Consider the following 22678-nt stretch of genomic DNA (forward strand, 5'->3'; position numbering starts at 1 on the left):
GCACTCATTTTCTGGGCGTGAGTTTTGTGCTTTCTTTTCCATGTTGCAATCCATTTTCTACTGTTGTCTTGTAAATACTTTCTTGTATAACTTTTTCTGGTAATGTGTGTTGGGTACCATTTATTTTCAAATGACAGCAATTCTTTGTATCCCTTCCAGCCTCTGCTCTGACCTCTCACGTAGATCAGCTGTGCTCTCGGAAGCACCGGCCACGGTCTCTGGACTTGGGTCGTGGACGAGGTGCTGGGAACCCTGGTGAAGGTGGCGGCCAGCATCAGCGGTCAGCGCCCTTGGTCACGTCAGAGCCCCGACGGCTGCGCGGGGAATGCATCTGAGGCGGCGCGGGAGAAGAACTTGGGGGGCTGTGGCAGCAGAGGTCTGGATGTGAAGCCGAGGCCTGAACCAGGGAGTCACTGTAAGGATGGAGCCGACCAGACTGGCCGGGTCTCCTGCAGAAGGAAGGGACCCGGGGAGGCGGGATGAAGGGCGGTGTCACAGCTCAGGCAGCAGGCGCAGAATGAATGTACACAGTTTGGGGGAGACTAGGGTTGTTTTTACAATTTTTTATTTTATATTAGGGTATAGTTGATTTACAATTTTTTTTTTTTTTTTAATTTTAGGGGGAAGTTAGGTTTTGAGCGAGTTGAGTGTGGGGCAGCCTTGGGACATCCATGCAAAAACGTACAGCTGGAAGCAGAGGGTCAGGGCTGGAGGGGCTCAGCGGTCAGGGGGCAGTGAGATGAGAGTGGATGAGGCGGGTGGAGGCACACTCGGCACAGCGACAGTACTGAGTGGGGACAGAAGCGTGTATGGGATAGGCCCTGACAGAGACGCTCATGACAGAGACGGAAAAGGAAGCTCAGAAAGGAAAACCCAGAAGCGTGTTGTCAGAGGTGACAAGAAACGAGCTTCCGGAAGGTGGGAGTGATTGATTGATAATTGAACTGAAAGGATCAGTAACATGAGGGCTAAAGGCACGTCACTTGATTTGGCAACTGGGTCCCGGTGACCTAGGAGCAGCAGTGAGGAAGCCGGGCGGCAGGGGCCGGCAGTGCCCATGAACCGGGAACCAAGCACAGGCTCTTCTCTAAGGAGGTCGGGATGAGAAAGGATGCTTGAGATGGAGGATAATCAGGAGGGGCTGCCCCTTGTAAGAGCCAGGGATGGAACGAGACTGGCCAGGAAAGGCACTCAGCACAGCATCCTGGACACAGTAAGTGCTCAAGAAACAGAAGTTATCGTTCACTCATTGGCTATCTCATGATCTACACCCTTACCATGTGCCAGGCATTGTTCTGGGCCCTGTAGATATAGTGAGTGAGCAAGACACACAAAAACCCTGGCCAAGGAGCTTACATTCTCGTGGGGGAGACAGACAACAGAGAAAATAAATAACTCAAGACAGATGGTATATTCCACAGTGGTAAATGCTATGGAGAAAACATGAACTAAGGGAAGAAGATATAAAATGTTGAAGGAGGGAACGAAATTCTAGATCTGGTGGCCAAGGAACGGCCCCACTTTTAAGTAAAGACCCAAAGGAAGTGAGAAAAGTACCTATAATTAGGAAGTGAGGGAATAATACTAATGATCACCACCATTGTCATTAGCATTCTCAATATATTACTACTGTGGTAATAGGTTGTAATTATATCATCACCACTGTCTTTGCCACAGTGAATGTTACTATCATCACTGCCCTCTCTGGCTCTCGAGTAGCTTTGGCAGCAGCATCCAACAGCCCTGTCCACGCTACAGGGGCGTTTTCAATGGAGAGCCGTGTACTGGAGAACCAAGCATAACCTGACGGACCATCATCACGGCGAGTGTGTAAGGCAGAGGCACAGCTCGGGTGGGAACACACCTGTGTGCAGTCACTGCAAAGAAAAAGCTGCTTCACGTGTGTGTTGAGGGGAGAAGGGCAGCCCCAGACCGGTCTTTCTGTCCCACCTGCAAGTAGGGATGCACGTAACAGGCCATCCTCAGACGCAAAGGCAGGGACACGAAGACATCTCTGGAGCAACAGGAAATGGTAACTGCAGCTGGAGGAGGTGCAGATGGAGACAGTGTGTGATTCAGAGGTTCCAGTCGTGTTTCTACCAGAACATTTATCTGGTTGTTAGGGATAAAAATCAGCCAGCACCACCTGGGAATAACGGAGAACTGGACATTCCTGCTATTTGCCCAGCCTGGCACGATGCTGAGAACAGGGGTGAGGGCGTGTGACGAGTTCTTACCAGATGACACTGAACGAGGGGACTGGGTCTTGCTTGTGATCGATGCAAATGCTTTTTTAACAGATTGACTTGGACTAATAATTATTATTTGCATATAAAGAAAAAAAGAAAAGGAAAAGAAACAGGAAAAGAATCCAAATGCCTGAGGACTCATCCTTTCTTCAATCTGTTTAAATTGCTACAAAATTTTTCAAAGTTACAATGTCGAGTGTTTCACTTCTCCACAGCCACAAGCTTCCGTGGGCAGGTGGCAGGTGGGACAGGAAATGTGACCTGTGGAACAAACCCCATTTTTCAAATGAGGTCGTGGAAAAGCTTTGTAAATATCTTCAATGCGTTTTCAGATGCCTTTATTATCCAAAGGGAGCCAATACAGAACTTGTCATTAAAAAAATAATCTCAAGATTAAAACATTATAGCTCAAGTAGCAGTGCTTAGACTATAGAAACGTTTCCATTCCTTGTAAATGTCTATGTAAACAGATCCCAGCATTTCCTTGCAGGCTTTGAAGCCAAAAGTTAAACCACTGCAATGCCAATGAAAAGCCTATGAAAGAAGAAAGTATACAGGCCAATTATGTTTTACCGCTCAATGCAATAGGAACTTGCTATATTCTAAATATTATTATCATGGCCTCACCACACACTCTTTATTATAAAACATTTCACACACATACATTACAGTATGTACACTGTATTTTCATGCTCCTCTAAGGATTCCAGACACCGACTTCATCAACATCATCTGACTCCACTGGAAGGGCAGAAAAAGTGGATCAGAGATTATGGAAAGATTCTGACTGTGCGATGTGCAGTCATACAGCCAGGAAGACAGCCGCCTCATCCCCGGGGAATCCACCACCAAAGCAGGGAGTGCAGGAGGGGGAGGGCAGAAAACACTGGCTACTGGCCCATTTCACTGCATCTGCAACGGATTCAAGCAGCAGGACGTGAATTACTGTGGGTTCACTGTTTTCCTCTGGAAACGCCCTCAGCTGTTGCGCTGTGGTTGAAGCACTGAAGGACGTCCGGACTCCGTGTGAGCTGCTGAGCCAGGGCGCCCGTCATGTCCGGAGAGTCCCCGAGCCCAGAGCACAGGAGGAACTTGACGCAGGCCGCGTGCTGCCCCGCGCAGGCCAGGTGCAGGGCTGGGTGGGGACAGAGGCACCCAGCTCAGTGCATCACCTACAGCAGTACTGACTGGAGAGCAGGATGCCCCTGATAAAAACACTGACTCTTGCAATTGCACAGATTTCATAGTTCCGTATTCTTCCCTATGACTTTGCCTATTCTGGATCAAAACATTTTTTCTTTTAACCTGACTTGGTCACAAATGGTTTTAAAAGCAACAAAACCAGTTGGAGAGAATTTGAGAGACTTGTCTAAAACAACAAAGTAAGTTAATGAGAAATAGGAGACTTTAAATAGTACAGAAGACATTTTCAAAGTTTTGTGAATTCTCTGTGTAAGTAAAAATATCACCATGAGTAAGAATGACGTAACAGAAACAAAAAATGCTGACACATCTTCCCATTCTGGTTAGAAATTGGCGCTGAGGGTTTCTGATGTGCTGGGAGCCATGATCCTGGGTCCTGCTCCCCTGTCGTTAGGAGAAAGTTTGTGTCCTGGGACTTAGTGACCTTCCTCTGCAGCCCTGGAGTGAGTTGTGAAGCATCACAAGGTCCTGCTTAACCCTCGCAAGATGGTCACTGGTGCACAGAGTGCTAATGAGAAGGTTTATTCTAAAGTCCAAGTCTAAGGAATTAGCTCTGAAAATATCTTTCTGAGCCCCAAATCTAAAAAAATATAGTGATTAAGGTTTTAAAATACATTCCGTAGAGAGAAGACCTATGAAGAATCTATGTAACACCTGGGGAGCTGGTGTGATCATGGATTAAGACAAAGTGCTTTGATGTCACATACGTTGTGTGGTTTAAAATAATAAAAACAACAACAGTAATACCAGCAGCAGTAAGGAGTAGTAGTCATCATCGTTACCATGGTAACAGCAGTTCTATAGCTTTGCAAATGGAGGAGGTGCTTTTTTAAGGAAAAGTTGCTGAGCTACTAGAGGAATAATTTTAAAAGTGTAATGATTTTAACATAAAAGTCCATTGTTTACATTGTTTACATTCAGTTTACTAATAATTTTCAAAGCACGTGTAAAATGAGGTCGTACCTGATCGATTTCTTTCGTCCTTGGCGTTGATGTCGGCACCCAAGGATAAGAGTGTCTGGATTGTGCTTATGTGTCCTTCCTGAGTGTTGAAATAAACTTGTTACCACGGTAATGATGACAAAAGCAAGCCTTAGACACAAACTCTAATGCACATTAGGTGCTTTTTCTAAAATACTCGACTGCTGAAACTGAATTTTCGTATCTAAAGGAAGGCTCGTCACATTACTCTCGAAATTCAGCATAAATCATTAAAGATGTAGGTGACGTTTAGTTATTAGAATACAGATGATCAATTTTGTAGCCAAATCACTGACCACTATGGTTGGGTTTCCCTCAGTGTAAGGAGTATAAATCTTGTGATTTACTCAGAAAACACAATTCTAAATCTCCCAAGCAAACACACTCTTTGCTAAATCTTTAGGGGAGAAATAAGCTGGAAAAGAGTGTAACATCCCCTGGATGGGATTCTTATCATAGCTGGCATTGTCCTTTGTGAAGCAATCGATATACCTTTGTCCAGCCAGTTAGCCTGTCAGTACCTGCTGAGACTGAAACCAAGGCTGCAGGTTCAATCTTCCCACTCGCTTTTATCCCCGTGACCAAAGACCATGCCCTTAGCCCACCCTCAACTGTATACCCATGTTCTCAAAGGGGGAACACAGGCAGGAGAGTGCAGTTCACCAGAAAAATGTTTAATCCTGTTGCTAGAAAAACAAGTAAAGGCAGGCGGCTGATAATATTAAAGATAGTGGCTATTTTTCTAGCGAAAACTTTTGTGTGTCTTCAATACTTCATACATCAGAGAGCCCAGTAAATGCAATTCCCTTTTCTTACTTAAAGAAATCTTCTGAAATCCAGTAAAAGAATAAGGAACTAGGAACTTCATACGATGGATTTTTACAGCTTCAAATAACATTATTCCTGAAAACAAAAAAGGGCAGGAGGGAACGTAGAGCCCAGGCATTACATGCAGTAAAGGGCTCTTCTCAGTTTTTACCCAGAAACAAATAAAGGCAGGTTTCCTTTTTTTTAAACAATACACTACTTTTTTTTTGTTTTTTAAATTTTTATTTATTTATGGCTGTGTTGGGTCTTCATTGCTGTGCGAGGGCTTCCTCTAGTTGAGGCAAGCGGGGGCCACTCTTCATCGCGGTGCGCGGGCCTCTCACTATCGCGGCCTCTCTTGTTGCGGAGCACAGGCTCCAGACGCGCAGGCTCAGTAATTGTGGCTCACGGGCCTAGTTGCTCCACGGCATGTGGGACCTTCCCAGACCAGGGCTCGAACCCGTGTCCCCTGCATTAGCAGGCAGATTCTCAACCACTGCGCCACCAGGGAAGCCCAAGGCAGGTTTCTATTTAAAGGGACACAGGGCTTTAGAATCATGACCATTTTAAGAGTCTGTCATGGGCAATTTCTTTTTTCCATAGAGATCGGGCAAAAGAACCACGACTACAGGGTTACTCATCAACAGGGTTAGGCAAGCCTCAGGAAGCAGGAACACTGTTCTGGAAAGAAACAAACCTTAGCTGCGTAGTGAAGTGCTGTGAGGTGGGTGGAGGCTGCTCGCACATCTACGTTGATGCCAAGCTCAGAGACCAGGAATTGGATGGCCTCATCCTGCCCAGTGACTGCTGCCCGGTGGATGGCCTGGGCCCCCAGGGAGTCCTCAGCAGAAATGCAAGCCTAGAGGTTGGGAGAGACATGAACAAAAGTAAGGAGCAGAGATACCTGGGTCCATGGACTTCTGACATTTTGGCAAAACTCTGTGGTCTACATACATTTTCCTGGGCAGATGATACATATGTAGCTTTTGTCAGATTCTCAAAGGATGCTCTAACCAAAAAAATGGTTAAGATTCAACACTGTAGGCTAAAGTGCCAAACAAATAGAGTTACTGGGGAGAGTCTGTTGCTGTTATTATTATGAAACAGCTACTGTTTATTGAATACTTATTTTGCTAACTGCTTTATGTACATTATGTTATTTAATCCTTATAGTAACCCTGTTTTACAAATGGAAACACTGATGCTTAAAGAGGTAAAGGGGACCTCAGAGCAGGGGATGTGGCAGAGCTGAGATGTGAACCCATGATCTGAACAACAATGCTTCCTGTTTATCCCATGATCTAAAACTTGTAGGAAGAACTAAAGGGATAAAACCAAACCATTTCCATACCTTGTGTTTTTCAAGGAGCAGCCTGGCTACGTCGATGTGTCCACACTGAATGGCGTCCATGAAGGGTGTGAGGCCACACTTGTCTCTGCAGTCCGGTTCATACTGGCACCTAGAGCCCAAACACAAAGTAACAGCTGGGCACAGTCACCGCTTCAAACCCAACGGTGCTGACTCTTGACCACCTGCCTCATAGGTGATCCGTGAGAACCTGGAGTGCTTGCCCTCCTTCCCCACCTCAGTATCTGTACCGAGCTCTTCGAGAGCAGGTTGGTTTCCCCAGCAAACCTGCTCCTCCTCTAAGCTTCTCGTCACATTTTAGGGACTGTGATCTCTCCAGCTTCTCATGCAGAGCCTTGAAGTCACCCCTCATCCCTCATAGCCGATCTATTACCAAAACCTCTCAATTCTACATCCAAAATATTAAACAAAACTGTATCTTTGTCTCCATCTTTGTCTTCACCCCTTAAGACCAAGTCAACAGGGACTTCCCTGGTGGCGCAGTGGTTAAGAATCCGCCTGCCAAGGCAGGGGACACGGGTTTGAGCCCTGGTCTGGGAAGATCCCACATGCCGCGGAGCAACTAAGCCCGTGTGCCACAACTACTGAAGACCGTGCGCCTAGAGCCCAGGCTCCACAACAAGAGAACACCGCAATGAGAAGCCCACGCACGGAGGGAGGGAGACGCAAGAGGGAAGAGATATGGGGATATATGTATATGTATAGCCGATTGTTATAAAGCAGAAACTAACACACCATTGTAAAGCAATTATACTCCAATAAAGATGTTAAAAAAAAAAAACAAAAACCCACGCATCACAACTAAGAATAGCCCCCGCTTGCTGCAACTAGAGAAAAGCCCATGTGCAGCAACCAAGACCCAATGCAGCTGGGAAAAAGAAAAAACAAAGACCAAGTCAACAGGAAACAGCCTCCTACCTGTTTTTCTCTCTTTGGTTCCAGCCCAGCCATTCTGTTCTCACCACTAACAGAGTAATCTTTTCACCATGTAATTTGGGTACAGCCTCTCCTGGTTAAAACCTTTAACTACTTCCCAACCACAAAGGACAAAGCCTAAAACCTCAATATGACCTCCCATGGTCAGGATTATGTGATATCCACTCACTTCTCCGGGATCCTCTGGCCCCTCCTCCCTGTGCTTAAGGCGACCCCCCTTCTGTCCGGTCCCACTTTCTTCTCGGTTCCACAGCCTATCCGTCCTTCTTCTTCCGTTCCTATTGCTTCATGGTCCTACCTCCTTCCATTCCTACCCGTCTTCCCTTCTCCCCAGTCCTCCCTTCTTCCGTTCCTACCTTCCTCGTGGTCACACCTGTCTCCCCTTCCTCTCGGCCCTACCTCCCACCTGTCCCATCTTCTTCTGTTCCTACCTTCAAGGGTCCTGCCTGTCCCACCTCCTTCTGCTCCCCCGGGTGCCAGGCTCTTTGCTGCCTTTGCACTTGCTGGTCCCCTCTGCTTGGAGCATCCTAGTGCCATTCTTCACCTGGCCAACTCCAAGGCATCCTTCCAATCTCAGCTTCAGGAGGACCTCAGAGGCCCATCTTCTCGCCCAGATCTACAGGACGACCCCTGCTCCCGCATAGCACTGTGGACTTTCCCTTTGTAGTATCATCACCATTTGAAATTTTATGACATTTCTGTGATTGTGTGTCTATACTCGGCTTCCACACTAGCCTGCAGGCTGTTAGGGAAAGAACAGTGTTAACTGCTTATCACCCAGTGCCTAACACACACAGCAGGTGCTTAGAAAACATCTGTTGAATGAAGGAAGGAGTATTTATGACCGCAGGTATACAGTCCCAACGCGTAGGAGGCAAGCCCTACACAGTGATGCTTTCGGGGCACTGCATTAGGCCTCCTCTTCTTCACTCATCGTCTCCTAGGTAACCACTTCCATCCTATGGATTCAATCGTCACTTCTATGCTGACGAGGCCCACTCCTGTATCTCAGCCCACACCTCTCCTCTGGGCTAAAATCTGTGTCTAACTGCCCGCTGGATGTCTCTGCCTGGGTGTCACAGGTACATGTGACTCAACATGCCCGAAAGTGACACTGCCAGCTTCTCCCCAAGCCTGCCCCTCCTCCCCAGGTGTCATCTACCTCGGCAGGTGGCACCAGCACAGCACCAGCTGCTTAAGCAAGACACCTGGCCATCATCCTGGACTTGTCCTTCTCCCTCATTCCCTTTGTCCCTTTATTCACCGAGATCTGGTGATTCTACCTCTCAAGTGTCTCCAGACCTTTCTCTTTACCCTATAGTCAGCATCGTGGTCCAGCCACCACCATCCCTCCTGTTCAACTGCAACAGCCGCTGGACTGCGTTCACAGCACCCACGCTTGCTCCCCCTCCAATCCATTCTGTTTTGCAACCGGGGGATCTTTGAAAAATGCAAATCTCTTATTATTCAGTGGTATCTTATACGCTTAGCACAAGATCTGGAATCCTCAGGTGGTGCCCAGCGTCCCACCGGACCTGAATCGCCCTTCCTCTGCAGTCTCCCCGTCACTCTTGGGACACAGCACGTGCCTATCTTCTTTTGGTCTCTGCCGTGCACTGTGTTTGTCCCCGGCCCTGAGCATTCACGGTACTGTCACCCCTGCCTGGAATGCCCCCTCCACCCTGCCCCACACTTTCAGCCTCCTCCAGGTCATAGCGTCAGTGTCACTGGGGCCGAGATCCCTCACCCCTAGGCCACGTGCCATGTTGCTGTGGGGACCTCACAATTCCCTGTAACGCTCATCAGACTCACACGACGTGGGCAGCGTCTGTCTTCCCTGCCCGTCTGTGAGTTCCATGGGATGGGGGGGAAACCACATTATCTTGTTGCTGTGGTAGCCCCTGCGCCTGGTACAGTGAGTGCTGAGTGAGTATATGAATGTCTGTTGAATGAACAGATAAAAGGCTAATGTTTCCCCAGGTTTGTTAGCTATTTTTGTTTCACCTTCTTTATCTGCTTAAGTCTTTTGTTCATGTCTGTTTTGGTACTTTAGATTCTTTATGAACATTTTGTCTGAGCTCTGATATTATGCAGCACTGATATTAACTGTCAATTAGCAAATATTTTCCTCAATCTGCTGTTTTGTTCTTACCTCTGAAGAAGCATCTCTACTGCCTCTGAACAGCCATGCATTGCTGGGTGGAGAGAGTTGAGAATGAGAGCTTTTTAGCACAAAAATAAAATGCTTCTTCCCTCCTGGCACCTCTCTGTGCCCCATCCCTCTAGCTGTAACTTCCAGGAAAGAGTATTAAGTTAGATACACTGCCACCGCCCCAGAAAAAGACAAATTTAGCTGGATGAGTGGTAAAGGGCGATGTTTTCACTTAACAGGTACAAGGCTCACACTTGCTTATCTTGTCTTTATGAGACTTTGATGGCAAACTTTCAATCTTAAACCTGCCTCCTCACTTTCGTGCTACAAATCCCTAGGGCCAGTCAGTTTTTGCCCAAGAAATGTAAAACACTTTAAGAGTAATCCATGACAAAATAACCAGGAATTTAATTCTACTGCTAGAAATAACTATCCTCTATAATAAAGATTTCGAGGGAGTTCCCTGGTGGCCTAGTGGTTAGGATTGCGAGCTTTCTCTGCTCTGACCCGGGTTCAATCCCTGGTCGGGGAACTGAGATCCCACAAGCCACACAGCGTGGCCAAAAAAAAAAGATTTTGACTATCTATTCTCCACTATTTTGTGTGAATGACTGGGCAGTGACTGTTTCTCCACAACAGCAGGGTAGTTCGTCAAACAATTCACGAGCAAAGAAGTTTTTCCACTCATGTGCAAAGTTTTATAAAGGATTCTTTGGTCCCTAACTGTGGCCAGAATAACTGTGTGCCTATCTCCTCAATGACATCATGTCACAGGTATTGATTTCAGAGAAACCTAAAAGCCCTGTATTCTAATTCAATGTGCTACCCAGAGGGCTAAAGATTATGTTCTAAATGTCTTGATCTGGACTCTTGGTCTACTTAATGCCCCTTTTGTCTTGTACCGCTGCGCTTTTGCTTTTAACTAAGATAATCTACAAATAGACAGTTCAGAGTTAAGGATAATTACTCCAAACAATGAAAATGGTAGTCCAGATTTATATTCAACATTGTCACTAGATAAGTCACACCCACTGAGCCCTGGTATTTAATTATAAGCACCTATATTTATTTAAATGGACAGCACCATAGTAGGTACTGCTGAATGTATAAGGATAGTCCCCTTTCCTTCTGCTTTTAATAATGTCAAAATGGTTGTGAAAATAGCAGCTGTAGCTGTCCTGTGCTCACTGCGTGTGGAGCACTGCACGGAGGGCCTTGCATGTGCCTTAATCCCTACGACCTTGTGATACGGGCATCATCATCATCATCATTATTTTGTGGTTGAGGAAACCTGCTCAAGAGACTAAGTTCCTTGCCCAAGGTCAAAGACTTAGTAAGGAACAGAACCAGCCTACCGTCTAACTAACTGGGGAGGAGAAGACAAATGTATGCGAAAAGTCACCTAAAACAAGAAAGAAGAGCATGTTAAGGGCCGGGTGACATTGGTTTTAGAAACTAAGTGCTTGCCAAAATACCCCAAAGCTGCTCGTATTCCTTGCCATTTCCCCAACCCCTTGCTCCCTGGTGGGGGGCACCCCGCACAGCTCCGGGCCATACCTGCTGTGTGCAGCGGGGTTCTCCCGATCTTGCTCTCTGTCTTCCAGGCAGCTGGGCATACAGCGAGCAGGTACTGGAGGATCAGAGGGTCGCCTTCTCGGCTGGCAATGTGGAAACTGTTCCAGCCGTCTTTGTTCTTCAGGAGTGGATTGGCGCCGTGCTCCACGAGGTCCTGGACCACCTCAAGATTCCTCCTTGTGCAAGCCATCATCAGAGGAGTCCTAAGGTCAATCGGCACAAGCTGTCAGATGGAAGGGCAGCTGAAGCATTAGAAGCACTCGACCAGGGCTTCAGAAAAATGCACACCATTGGCAGAGACGGAAGACCTTGAGGACTCGGGAGTCTGGGAAGCAGGAAAACAGCTTTGGCTGGCAACTTCCCTGCCTGTCGTGAGGGCCCTGGGAGGATTAACAAGGGGAAAATGACTGTGACGTGGGTGCCCCTACAGGTGGGGAATACTAAGGAGGCAAAGTTTTTTCTGAACTAGTTTTTAGTATGGCACTGAATTGGAATAGAACTAGTCAAAATCACAGACAGTTTGTGCTGAATATCTGCATAAGAGGTACTCTGCTGGACTTACCCCATTCACCTCAATCAGTAACCGATTATTAAACTGTCTGAAAAGGAGTTAAAAAGAGCATTTGACATAGTGCCTTGCCGTAAGGAGCCTACATTGGTGGAGCAAATGAAACGGCATGATTACAATAAGGTTCTGAACTGATGTGTGTCCACAACTATGGGACAGTGAACTACATCACTATCAACTCCTCTTCTCCCACATCAGTGATTTTGTGCTTCTGCCTTCTCATCTGCTATGACTCTCAGAAGCAGGGGCAGGTCTTGTTTACCTCCTGTCCCAGAGGCTGGCCTAGCTGGAGCTCAACATAACTACATGGGTCTCAGCCACGATCTGTCCTCTGAGACTGCTTTGATATTACTTAATTACCAACACTATTTTGATTTTTTTATTTTTGGTAATGTAGTAATGATAGTGAATGGGAAATCAGGAGGGAGACACCCAGACAAATGAAGGTTGGAATCTTCAAGAAGTGCTTCACAGAGGGAATGGATCCAGGGAAGGGACTTGAGAAAGCCAGCAAGGTGAGAACAGGCAAAAATGTCTCACTGTAACTGCACTTCCTAAGCACACAATCAAATGAAACGTGCCCTTTTAACGGTTGTTTGGGAAGACTGTTTCCTTACCCATAGAACTGGATAAGCATAAGAAAATCAGTTTTGTGCTTAGTCACAGCCAAAGTGCAAACCTCAAAAAGTCACCAGGTCTACGCCCCTCCTCCCCATGCCAGTCGGCAAGATGCACTTTGTTTAGCTATCTGGCTGTCTGATGTGTTCCTTATTTATATCAGATCAGGAATCCCTTGTGGATCCATTCAGGAACTTCATTATGTTATGAATCTTCAGATGTTCATAATCTCTAAGGAGGTGGACAGACATAGTACTGAAAACAATGTGGATCTAACACAATGCAATTACTTTGTGTGATGGTGACAGGTGAGCATCGTTGACTGTGGAGGTGGTCATGCAAGGCTACACATGTGATAAAATCACACAGAGCACCCCCCACACCCACGTGTACGTATAACTGGTGAAATCCGAGTAAGTATACTGATTGTAGCAATTGCGGTTCCTTCTTCTTGTTACCTTACTGTGGCTGTAAGATGTTAACTTTGGGGGAAGATGGGGGAAAGGTGCATGGGACTTCTCCCATGTCTTTGCAAATTTCTGAGAACCTATAACTACGAATTTCAAAGTAGAAAGTTAAAACAATGTCACTGGTGAAGTAATCATTTAGCTAGATGTTCCTAGAAGAACATCCCGCCCTGGTGCTCATGCTATACGTAGGACATATAGACAATTTGTAGTTTGCTTATATTCTATCTGATCATGTACTTTACTGTTCTCTGCTCTATCATGGGAGGCAGTCTGGAACAGAAGATCGGAGCAGTTAACCCAACAAGGGTAGCAACAATGTTCTACTCAATAGGGGAAGGCTGAAGGGCTACGTCGTGGAGGCCTACGAAGGAGCGGGAATCTACGATTCTGCGGGGAATGGTGAGGGTCTCTCTGCAAGTTCCGCCACCTACCAGTCGGCCTTCTTCAGGCAGTCGACCGCGGCCCCTCGGCCCAGCAGGTACCGCACGCAGTCCCGGTGGCCCATGGAGGCAGCCTCGTGCAGAGGCCGCTTGTAGTCTCGGTTGGCGGCCTCGATGTCCAGGTCCCAGGCCTCGACCAGATAGGCCAGGATTTCCCGGCGGCCGTGGCGCGCGGCGCAATGCAAGAGGGTGTCCCTGGCCGGCCCGGCGCAGCCGGCGCGCCCCGCAGCCCGCAGCTCCTCCCGCAGGGCACACAGCCGGCCTTCCTGCACCAGCCGGCACAGCCGCCTTGGGTCCGCGGGCGCTGCCATGGCCCCTGGCTCCGCTCCCGTCCCGCCCCCGCCCCCCAGGGGCCCTTCCCGACCCTTCCCCCGGACGCCCCCGGCCTCGCCCTGCCGGCTCCGCCCCGGGCGGGCGCTCAGGTCTCCGGCTGAGCACGCGCCCCGCGGGCCGCCGCGAACGCACGCTCGGAGGCTGCCGTCCGCACTGGTTTCACTTTGGGGCGAAACATTACGTGAACCGCGGGACCGCAGCTACAGGTGCCGGTCACACGCAGCGCAGACCCGCCGAGACGGGGTGGGGCCCGCGCGTCCCCGCCCTCCGCAGCCTGCCCCGCCCACGGCCTCGGCCCCGCCCCACCCCGACTGCCACGGCCCCTCAATGGGTCCCCGAGCTCGGAGGAACTCTGGGAAAGTTTCTGCTCGCCTCTTCCGCCCTAGCGGAAGCAGGACGGGGCGGGGCCCGCTAGCGGTAGCCGCCCCTTCTCCGGATACGCGTTTCGATTGGTCGCCAGAGAAGTCCGTAAGCGCGCCCCCTCCTCACGCGCGTTCCAATTGGCCAGGGGCGCATTCCGTCAGCGCCGGCGGCGGGCTCTTCCCTGGGCAGCGGCGGGGGCGGAGCTGGTGGAGGAAGTCCGCGGCTTTCTCGGGCTCGCGCTGCCCGGGGGATGCTGGGACTGGGTGGCTGGGCGGCTCTGGCCCGGCGGCGGCAGCGGCGGGACCCCTGGTGCGGAGTGCCATAGTGCGTGAGGCCGACGGCGTGGCAGGGGGCGCGGGCGGGCCCAGCCGTGTGGACGCTGAACCTTTGGGTTCCTCAGCGGTCCCGCCTCAGGGGGTCCGCGGGGGACTGGGGGCCCGGGCCGGGCGCGGGCGCAGAGGGGCGCGGACCGGCGTGGGGGGAGCAGTGAGGGGCGCGGCGGGGTGCGCGCGCGGGAGGCCGAGGCGCCCCGGGACGTGGGGGCGCGGCGCTGCTCGGCGGTGTGAGAGTCGCGGAGACGTGGCCTCCGCTGGGGGCAGCCAGCGTTTCCTTTCCTTCTGCTCTGCTGTTTTGACCTTGGGCGAGTCATTTTATGGTATCCTTTTGCCTCTTTCGTTTGCAGTCGCCCTCCCCCTAACCTGAATATTAAGAAAATTAAGGTGATGTGGGAGGGCCTTGAGCGGGTGGAGGGTACTTGAGGTCTGAGCAAGCTGTGTGGGGTGATGGGAGATTTGAGTGTAGGTGTTGAGTTCTTTACCCGATCCTCCTGGATGCTCGTCATTTAACCCTCCTGGTGTTTTCAGTTCCTTTAGAGATAAAATGGGAGCAGCTGCTATTTGCCAGGCCTGGAGACAATTATGCTTTACATCTTGTACTCTGGTTTACAAAGCACTTTACATTAATTATCTCATCCGCAGACAACCCTGTAAGGAAGGCATCATGACAGGTGGGGAAATTGAGGCCTAAAGAAGTTAGCGATTTTCCCACGGGAGTACGGCTAGTAAAGACCTCTGGAAGGAAGAAGGATGGTAGCCCCCGGTGAGGGTCTGCTAGTGCTTGGCACTCTGCTCAAATAGATTAAGGGAGATAAAATGAAAAAAGACCTCTAGTACGAAAACAAGCTCATTTTACTCGTGAGCTGATTGAATTTGGTTAACTGAGTGTAATATGGATAGTCATCAGAGATAGAACCAGGTCCAGTATCAGCTTTGCCAAAGTTATTGTTCCCTTGTATCTTGCCACTTCCAAAAAAAAGGAAGGTGTAAAAGTGCTTTGAAGTGCATCAAGTTTTAGGACATGCCGAGCATTGGTCTTAGCGCAGCTGTTGGTGTTGGTGCAAGTGGGAGTGGAGGTATCTGGTAGTTTCACACTTTTTGTTGTTAATCCCCCTCCACATCCTCATTGCCAGTGATTCCAACTTCTCTTGCCTTACGCCTCCAGCTTCCTTGCTTTGAAAAACAAAACATGTTTGCACTATAGGACAGTATTTGAAATTCAGATGATTGGTTATTTAACTGGTATCCCATGTGCAATTCTGCCCCTCCTGTCTTCTTTAGGAACTTATTTTGGTCTGCGTCCCCCTTTAGATAACTAGATGACAATGTATGTTAACCTGCCTACAGCCCCTGTGGTTCTCTGGAGCAAAAGTTTGGTGTAGAGGGGACAGATCTTGACAGTAAGCTAATGGATGGAGCTATACTGGGGTCTTATGGTTTCCCAGTTGGTCTGCTCATTCCTTTCTGTGCAGGTGTTTGGAATTTGTGGTGTGCCCTGTAGTGACTCATTTTGCATGTGGCCTTCATTGGCATTGTGATTTGCTGCTTGGCTGTCTTTATCTTTTGTTGTGTTTCATGGTTCCGGTGTCGTGATCATTTGACATGTTTTGTGACCTGTGAGTATGTGAACACCAAACTTGGCATTGGACTTAGAACTCTAATTTCAGATTTGTTGTCATCATCTTTCTCTGCTTGTCATTCCCCTCTGTCCTTCCTAGGCTGATTTTATTTGAAGATTGAACATGAATTCTGTCTTTGCTCATCTGTCAGTGGAATCATCTGCTCTTAGAGCATCTCACCAGAGCGTCTCGAATCTTATGTCTCCAGTTGTCACTCACAGACGTGTTGAGGACAAGTCTCATATCTCAGAGTACCTCCTGGAGCTTAACCTGGCATGCTACAGATAATTTTAGAACAGAACAAACAGCCATTTTCAAAACTGAAAGCTTTCATTTTCCCTTCATTCCCGGAAGAAGTGATTAAAACGAAAACACGATTTCTCCTTTATTCTTTAACGTGGTTAATGATGTGATCATTGAGTTCTGGCTAGAAATGTCAGTTACCTGTGTTGTTTTTTCTCTTCCAGTCTCACCAATCGAAAAAAACTTGTTAGGCTTCACTTTCCCCTTCTCCCTGTTTTTGCTGCTGCTGCCCTTGGGCCTTGACCACCTCTTGCCTCGGTTGGTAAAGTGACTTTCTGCCTTGTTTTCTTGACAGTCTGCATGTTTACTCATCCTCTGCCTGCCTCCAGAGTTACCATTCTAATGTGTAAATATGGTTGGTCATTGACCCTGCTTAGAAAAGCGAGATGATTCTCTGAATTGCCTACACGATAAAGTCCAAATACCTTGGCATTATATTTAAGGACATTTATCCTCTGTGTTTCCAAATTCTTTTCCATCCTTTTCCACAATCCATGAGCCTCTTGTTCTAATGAAACCCGGCACACCACTGCTGTGCTAGTTCTCTGTGTTTCTGCACACACTGTTTCTTTTGCCTTCCCCGATCCTACTCATCGTGCAAGGCTGAACTCTTCATAAAGCCTTTTTCATCCTTCCTAACTGGTCACTTTTCTTCATTTCGTAAGTGCATTTGTGTAGCACTTATAGTGCCTTACGTATAGTAATATGTGTTTTGAGAGCTGCCTTATAGACAGGTGACATCATTTGTTTTTGAATCCTCAGTGTCTCAAATAGCATTTGACCCCAGAGATGCCAAGAGAGGAAGCCCTCATGGTGTTTATAATGAATCTGGGAAATCATAGATACTTAAAAGTGGTTGTGGGATGAATTGACAGTAGAAAAAAGCCTTTCAAATCTATAAATTCTAGTGTGTAAGTAATGGTTGTTTTCTTGTATTTCCATTCTTTCCCTATTCTTTCTTTTCCTTGCGAGAAACACGTAGAAAAGCTCTCGCCATCCTTGTTTGCTGTAATAAGTGAGTGCTGTTCCAAGGGAGGAGCAGGTGTTTGTGGGTGTGAGGGCACCTAAGTGAGGTTGGGCCTGCGAGCCTGAACCTTTGGGTTTGTAGGGAAGCGGGATGTAGTGCTGGCAGGGACCCAGCTCTGCACTGAGAGTGAGGACTTGCGTGTTGTGTTTCCTTTCTGCGTTTGCTTCTTGTAGAGCTAATGGGGACAAAATATTTGGAAGTTTTTCCATTTTGAGTGTACAGTATTTTGTGATATTTTCCTTATGCTTGCTATTTTCTAAATACTTGCTATCTTTGGTTATGGTGTTCCACAGTGATTCTAAAAAGGGACAGAGAAATTAAAGCTGAGGTTTTTAGAAGCTGCTTTGAATATTTCTGGATGTGGAAGAGAGAATATTACCTTCCGTAGAAAGAACTCTGGGCTTGAGGAGTCAGAAGACCTAAGTTCCATCACCCTAGCCCCAGTGTCATCCTGGCACAATTGCAGGATTGTGCAAGGATCAGATGAGAGTACGTGAAAGAACTTCCAAAAGCTGTGAAGCACGTTGGACCTATAACATAGTGTAGGATTTCAAAGCCAAAGAAGACAACCTCATCTTCTTCAGAGGGAAGTGCCGTAGTTGTGCATTTGTTCTTTTAATGCATTCTGTTCATTAATATTTATGGAACAGTGAGTGTCGGGTGCTGGGGCTGAGTGCCTTGCACGTCCCAACAGACTATAAAGCTTTCAGTCTAGGGGCAGAAGACATGTTAATACATGCTTAAACAACGATTAAGAAGACGTTAATAAAACATACTATAGGGACTTAACCTGGTGGTGCAGTGGTGAGGAGTCCGCCTGCCAATGCAGGGGACACAGGTTCGAGCCCTGCTCTGGGAAAATCCCATATGCTGCAGAGCAACTAAGCCCGTGCGCCACAACTACTGAGCCTGCGCTCTAGAGCCCACGAGCCACAACTGCTGAAGCCTGCACGCCTAGAGCCCATGCTCCGCAACAAGAGAAGCCACCGTAATGAGAAGCCCGCGCACCGCAATGAAGAGTAGCCCCCGCTTGCCGCAACTAGAGAAAGCCCGCATGCAGCAACGAAGACCCAATGCAGCCAAATAAATAAATAAATAAATTAAATAAATAAATTAAAAAAACCATACTATAGTAATAGTAATAATTTGTATGTAAATAACTTATATTAAATATAGTTGTACAGATAATTGTTGCAGGTCTCTCAGAGACATACAGGGTGGTTTTATTACTACAGAGTGCTGCCTGGGTTGAATGAATACTTTCTGTCGCACTGGAGTTGGGGACCAACACCGTTCATGTTGCTCAGATTGGGCTCTTAGTTCTCTGAGGGCGCAGTTTGGCCTGTGAAGTACCTGCTCCTGGTAACGATGGGCCAGCTGTGGGCACCTCTGCTGTCTCGCCAGAAACAGGAGGGTGTCCGCTTGATCTGCACGGAGCCCCTCCGAGAAGGGCGGGAGGCTTGTGGGGAGCTAACAGGATGAGGTTGGGTTTCTCTAGATTAGCAAAACCACCCAGCTGGGTTCTTGTTATGAGCTGTATCTCCAGTCAGGCACCTGTGCTGGTGAGTTATCTTGATTTTTTTTTTTTAAGTGGTTTTTTAATCTTTCCTTCCAGGAATTGTAGGCACTTATTATCTTCAGCTTGTCCATTTAGGTCTGTAACCTGTAAATTTTGGAGGCCTTTTTGTTTGTTTGTTTTAATTAATTAATTTAATTTATTTTTGGCTGTGTTGGGTCTTCGTTGCTGCACACAGGCTTTTCTCTAGTTGTGGCGAGCAGGGGCTACTCTTCATTGTGGTGTGTGGGCTTCTCCTTGCGGTGGCTTCTTTTGTTGTGGAGCACGCGCTCTAGGCGCGCAGGCTTCAGTAGTTGTGGCACGTGGGCTCAGTAGTTGTGGCTTGCGGGCTCTAGAGCGCAGGCTCAGTAGCTGTGGTGCACAGGCTTAGTTGCTCTGTGGCATTTGGAATCTTCCCAGACCAGGGACCAGACCCGGGTCCCCTGCACTGGCAGGCGGATTCTTAACCACTGTGCCACCAGGGAAGTCCTGCAGGCCTTTTGGTATAAATTATGATTAACAAAGGTAGGGGAAGAAGAGAAGTGACTTGGTGTCAATTTCAAATGATCCTAGAATGGTTAGGGTAGGTGTGACCGCAGTAACAAACAGATCCAAACGTGTAATGACCTCACAATCCAAACTCATTTCTCAATCCCATAACAGCCTCGGGTGGTTGCAGTTTGTGTGTGTGTGTGTGTGTGTGAGCATTGTGTGGGAGGAGTGGTGCTCTTTAAAGCAGTTATCCAAGGACCCAGGCTGCTGGAGGGTCTTCCTTTTCGAATGTGTGGCCTCTAAGATTCCCTGGGGTCACCTTTCCCTTCTCTGGATGGGAGCAGAGGACGGAGGAAGGAGCAGGAGAGGCTTTTATGGGCCAGGCCTGGAAGAGGCGCACATCCCTCTATGCACATTCTGTGGGGCCTCTAGCTACCAGCGCGATGGAGAAGTGTGGACCAGCCATGTGCCAAGGAGGAAGGGGACCGACAGTCTTCACCACGAAACCAGGAGCACTCCATTCTGCTTTGTGTGACTTGTTTTTTAAATTGTCTTGCAATCAAGAAGATGACAAAATGAAGCTAGGCGAATTACAACAGAATTGAGTCATAGCACGTACTTCTCATTCAATAAGCGTTGGAGTAACTGTTATTTGCACAGTGTCGTGCTAAGTGCTTTGAGGAAGAAGCTGATGAGACATGTTCCCTGCCTTTTCAGGGCTGGTGGTCTCATACAGGTTTAGTGATGATCGTTCCACGGGGGCTGAGGAGAGTCTAATCTCCAGCAGTGTGCCTGACTCGGGGCGGGGGTGGGCGGGACAGATCATCATCAAGGTGAAGAGATCGGTGATTGGCAGAGGGCCACAGTCCAGGTGATTGCCACTTCAGACTGAAATGCAAGGCTGGGAACTGCTCCTGCGGTCCGGTGAGGCATCTCTCTGTGAGATGACCATCACAGAAAAAGCAGCGTGGGAAGGAGCAAAATTCTGTTTGACAAATGGTTTTCATACTTTCCCAGTGTTTTTCTATCGTCACATCTGAGGGATGTGACACATTTCTATTAGTCACTGTGGTAGAGTCTCCAAGGGTACAGATACCCACTGTGGCCTGGAGACAATTCCGCTGGGCCTCTGGGGCCTCACGTAGTTTGGTTGTCATCTCCCTCCATCCCTTTAACGGTGCACGTTCCTCACCGACCACTTCAGGTTTGCTTCTTGAAGAAACGGGAGCAGCTTCTAATAATACGTGCTCTTGGAGAGCAATGCAAAGGGCACCTGGTGTTCAGAGGACGGAGGAGCAGCACGAGGTTTGGGGACCCAGGGAAGCAAGAAGTAGCATTTGAGCATCTTTATTGGGATAAAGTTATATTTGAACTGCTGGTTTAGAAGTATATTAACAAGAACAGAAGGTGGTTAGAACTTTACTGTATTAATTTTAAATAACTTCACAAGAACGTTGGTGCTGTTAAAATGTAGGCATCTTTTAGGAGACTCAGCACGGTGTGGTCCACATGTAATTCTGAGCTGCTGGGCTTTGTCAGCCTCTGCATGGGTGTCGCTAGGTACTTTCATGTGTCTTGTCTGGTTCAAACCACATGACCGTGGTGTGAACTCCGCATGGCAGCTTGTCAGGGTCCTCGTTGTGATGAGAAGGGAACCAAGGCTGTTAGGGAGGAAGTCTCCCAGCTCCGGATCCGAGTGCATCACACGGCCTTTGACTTAAGTGCCTTGTTAACTCTGGAGACAGGTGCGGGGGCCCCAGCTCCCCGTGCAGTGAGTCACAGCGCTTCATCTTTCAGAGACCTGAGAGGCAGAAAGAATAGTCTCGGTTTCTGACCTCTCACTGAAGTCAGAAAAGTAAGAACGTAAAAGTGTTAGCTCTGCTTGCCATATGAGCAGTCAGGGCTGCGGGGACCATTCCAGGTGGACAGTGTAGGCGGCTGTGCTGGTACCCAGAGGCCAGATGGCCCAGTGTGGGCACCTCTGCACCCAGCTGCTAGCCTTTGCTCTGTGATGGCTTCGTGCAGGACCGCTCTGGGATGTACCAGGACTCTGGAAGCAGAACACTTCCTGCAGGTCTGTGCCAACACCAAGGTCCTGGGTCATATGAATTTGAGGGTTTGATATTGTTAATCTTATTCCTTTGTGATTTTATCTATGGAACCTTCTTTAAATAAGATATTCTCTGTTGATAATTTTTCTAGACTGTCTCCAGTTTTAATTCTGGACACTGTATTTGCCAGCTTTGAAACAGTTGGGAATGTTTGAAGGGAAAGCAGAGATCAGTCTCATATCTGGGATCTACAGGGATAGTGGGTTTATTGGCTGGAATTCTTCAACTGCTCCTGTAGTTGACCCAAGTGTGTTTGGAGCACCTGAATTAGGGGCCAGGATTCGTCAGTATAGTCATTCCAGGGTTTCTGCAGGGAATTCGTTCCAGGACCCCCTGTGGCACTGAAATCCGAGAGGGCTCAGGCCCCTTAGAGTCCACCTTGTGGACAGGGACCTGCGGATCCCACATCCGCGGATTCAGCCAACCACAGGTCGTGTTGGTGTTTTTCATCTGTGGTTGGTGGAACTCGCAGGTGCGGAACTCACGGATCCCAAGGGCCAACTCTGTTCTGCAAGGCCCATTGTAGCTTTCTTATCTCTTCTGCCAGTCAGCCCAGAGGTCCCCATTCAGAAAAAATAGCAATTAGGTTGTTGGCTTTGTAATATGAAGGATTTTGAGCAGAAGAGGTAAACTTTCGTGTCTTATTTTTAAAAAGAGTAATCAGACTTCAAGCTTTTTTTTTAATATGGAAAAATTTCAAATTTATTGTTTTTTTTTTATAAATTTATTTATTTATTTAATTTTTGGCTGCATTGGGTCTTCGCTGCTGCACGCGGGCTTTCTCTAGTTGCAGTGAGCGGGGGCTACTCTTTGTTGCGGGGCGCAGGCTTCTCATTGTGGTGGCTTCTCTTGTTGCAGAGCACAGGCTCTAGGCGCGCGGGCTTCAGTAGTTGTGGCACACGGGCTTCAGTAGTTGTGGCTCGCGGGCTCTAGAGCGCAGGCTCAGTAGTTGTGGCGCACGGGCTTAGTTGCTCCGCGGCATGTGGGATCCTCCCGGACCAGGGCTCGAACCCGTGTCCCCTGCATTGGCAGGCGGATTCTCAACCACTGTGCCACCAGGGAAGCCCAAATTTATTGTTTTAACATAGAAAAACTGCATTCATTTTTTCTGCCTCTGTAAGTATGAGGAATATGTTCAACAACAAAATAATTGTAAAACCATTATAGTGGAG

At 48.1% G+C, this 22678-nt stretch overlaps 2 protein-coding genes across 10 annotated transcripts in view; one reads left to right on the top strand and one right to left on the bottom strand.

Moving 5' to 3' along the window:
• Positions 1 to 1600: 1600 nt before the first annotated feature.
• ANKRD16 (ankyrin repeat domain 16) lies at positions 1601 to 13973 on the bottom strand. Of its 7 annotated transcripts, XM_082387185.1 has the most exons (8): positions 13360 to 13973; positions 11255 to 11475; positions 9698 to 9740; positions 6592 to 6700; positions 5938 to 6099; positions 4416 to 4494; positions 1951 to 2042; positions 1601 to 1877 (listed from the first exon to the last, which is right to left on the bottom strand). In XM_082387185.1, exons 1-8 carry the CDS (start codon positions 13677 to 13679, stop codon positions 1875 to 1877), a joined length of 1029 nt encoding a protein of 342 aa, XP_082243311.1. In that variant the 5' UTR covers positions 13680 to 13973; the 3' UTR covers positions 1601 to 1874. The 7 variants fall into 7 exon arrangements, with proteins under 7 accessions (XP_082243311.1, XP_082243309.1, XP_082243307.1 ...); XM_082387183.1 differs by having other exon boundaries at positions 1601 to 2042; XM_082387181.1 differs by lacking the exons at positions 1601 to 1877; positions 1951 to 2042 and adding an exon at positions 2377 to 3454.
• A 282-nt stretch (positions 13974 to 14255) lies between these two features.
• FBH1 (F-box DNA helicase 1) overlaps positions 14256 to 22678 on the top strand; it is a 45488-nt gene continuing 37065 nt past the window's right edge. For all 3 annotated transcript variants that reach the window (XM_082387130.1, XM_082387131.1, XM_082387132.1), the window contains exon 1: positions 14256 to 14388. In XM_082387130.1, the coding sequence (XP_082243256.1) occupies position 14388 (1 nt within the window). In that variant the 5' untranslated portion in view covers positions 14256 to 14387. The remainder of the gene's footprint in view (positions 14389 to 22678) is intronic.

This window comes from Balaenoptera borealis, assembly GCF_965194805.1.
Source record: "Balaenoptera borealis genome assembly, chromosome: 3".
NCBI classification, from domain to species: domain Eukaryota; kingdom Metazoa; phylum Chordata; class Mammalia; order Artiodactyla; family Balaenopteridae; genus Balaenoptera; species Balaenoptera borealis.

Coding starts and splice junctions, on each gene's coding strand:
- ANKRD16 (XM_082387181.1), bottom strand. CDS start 13,679: ATGGCAGCGCCCGCGGACCCAAGGCGGCTGTGCCGGCTGGTGCAGGAA. Junction 9,741..11,254: donor AACCCCGCTGCACACAGCAG/GTATGGCCCGGA, acceptor CTCTCCACCCAG/CAATGCATGGCTGTTCAGAG. Junction 3,455..4,415: donor GGACGAAAGAAATCGATCAG/GTACGACCTCAT, acceptor TGTTTTTATCAG/GGGCATCCTGCTCTCCAGTC.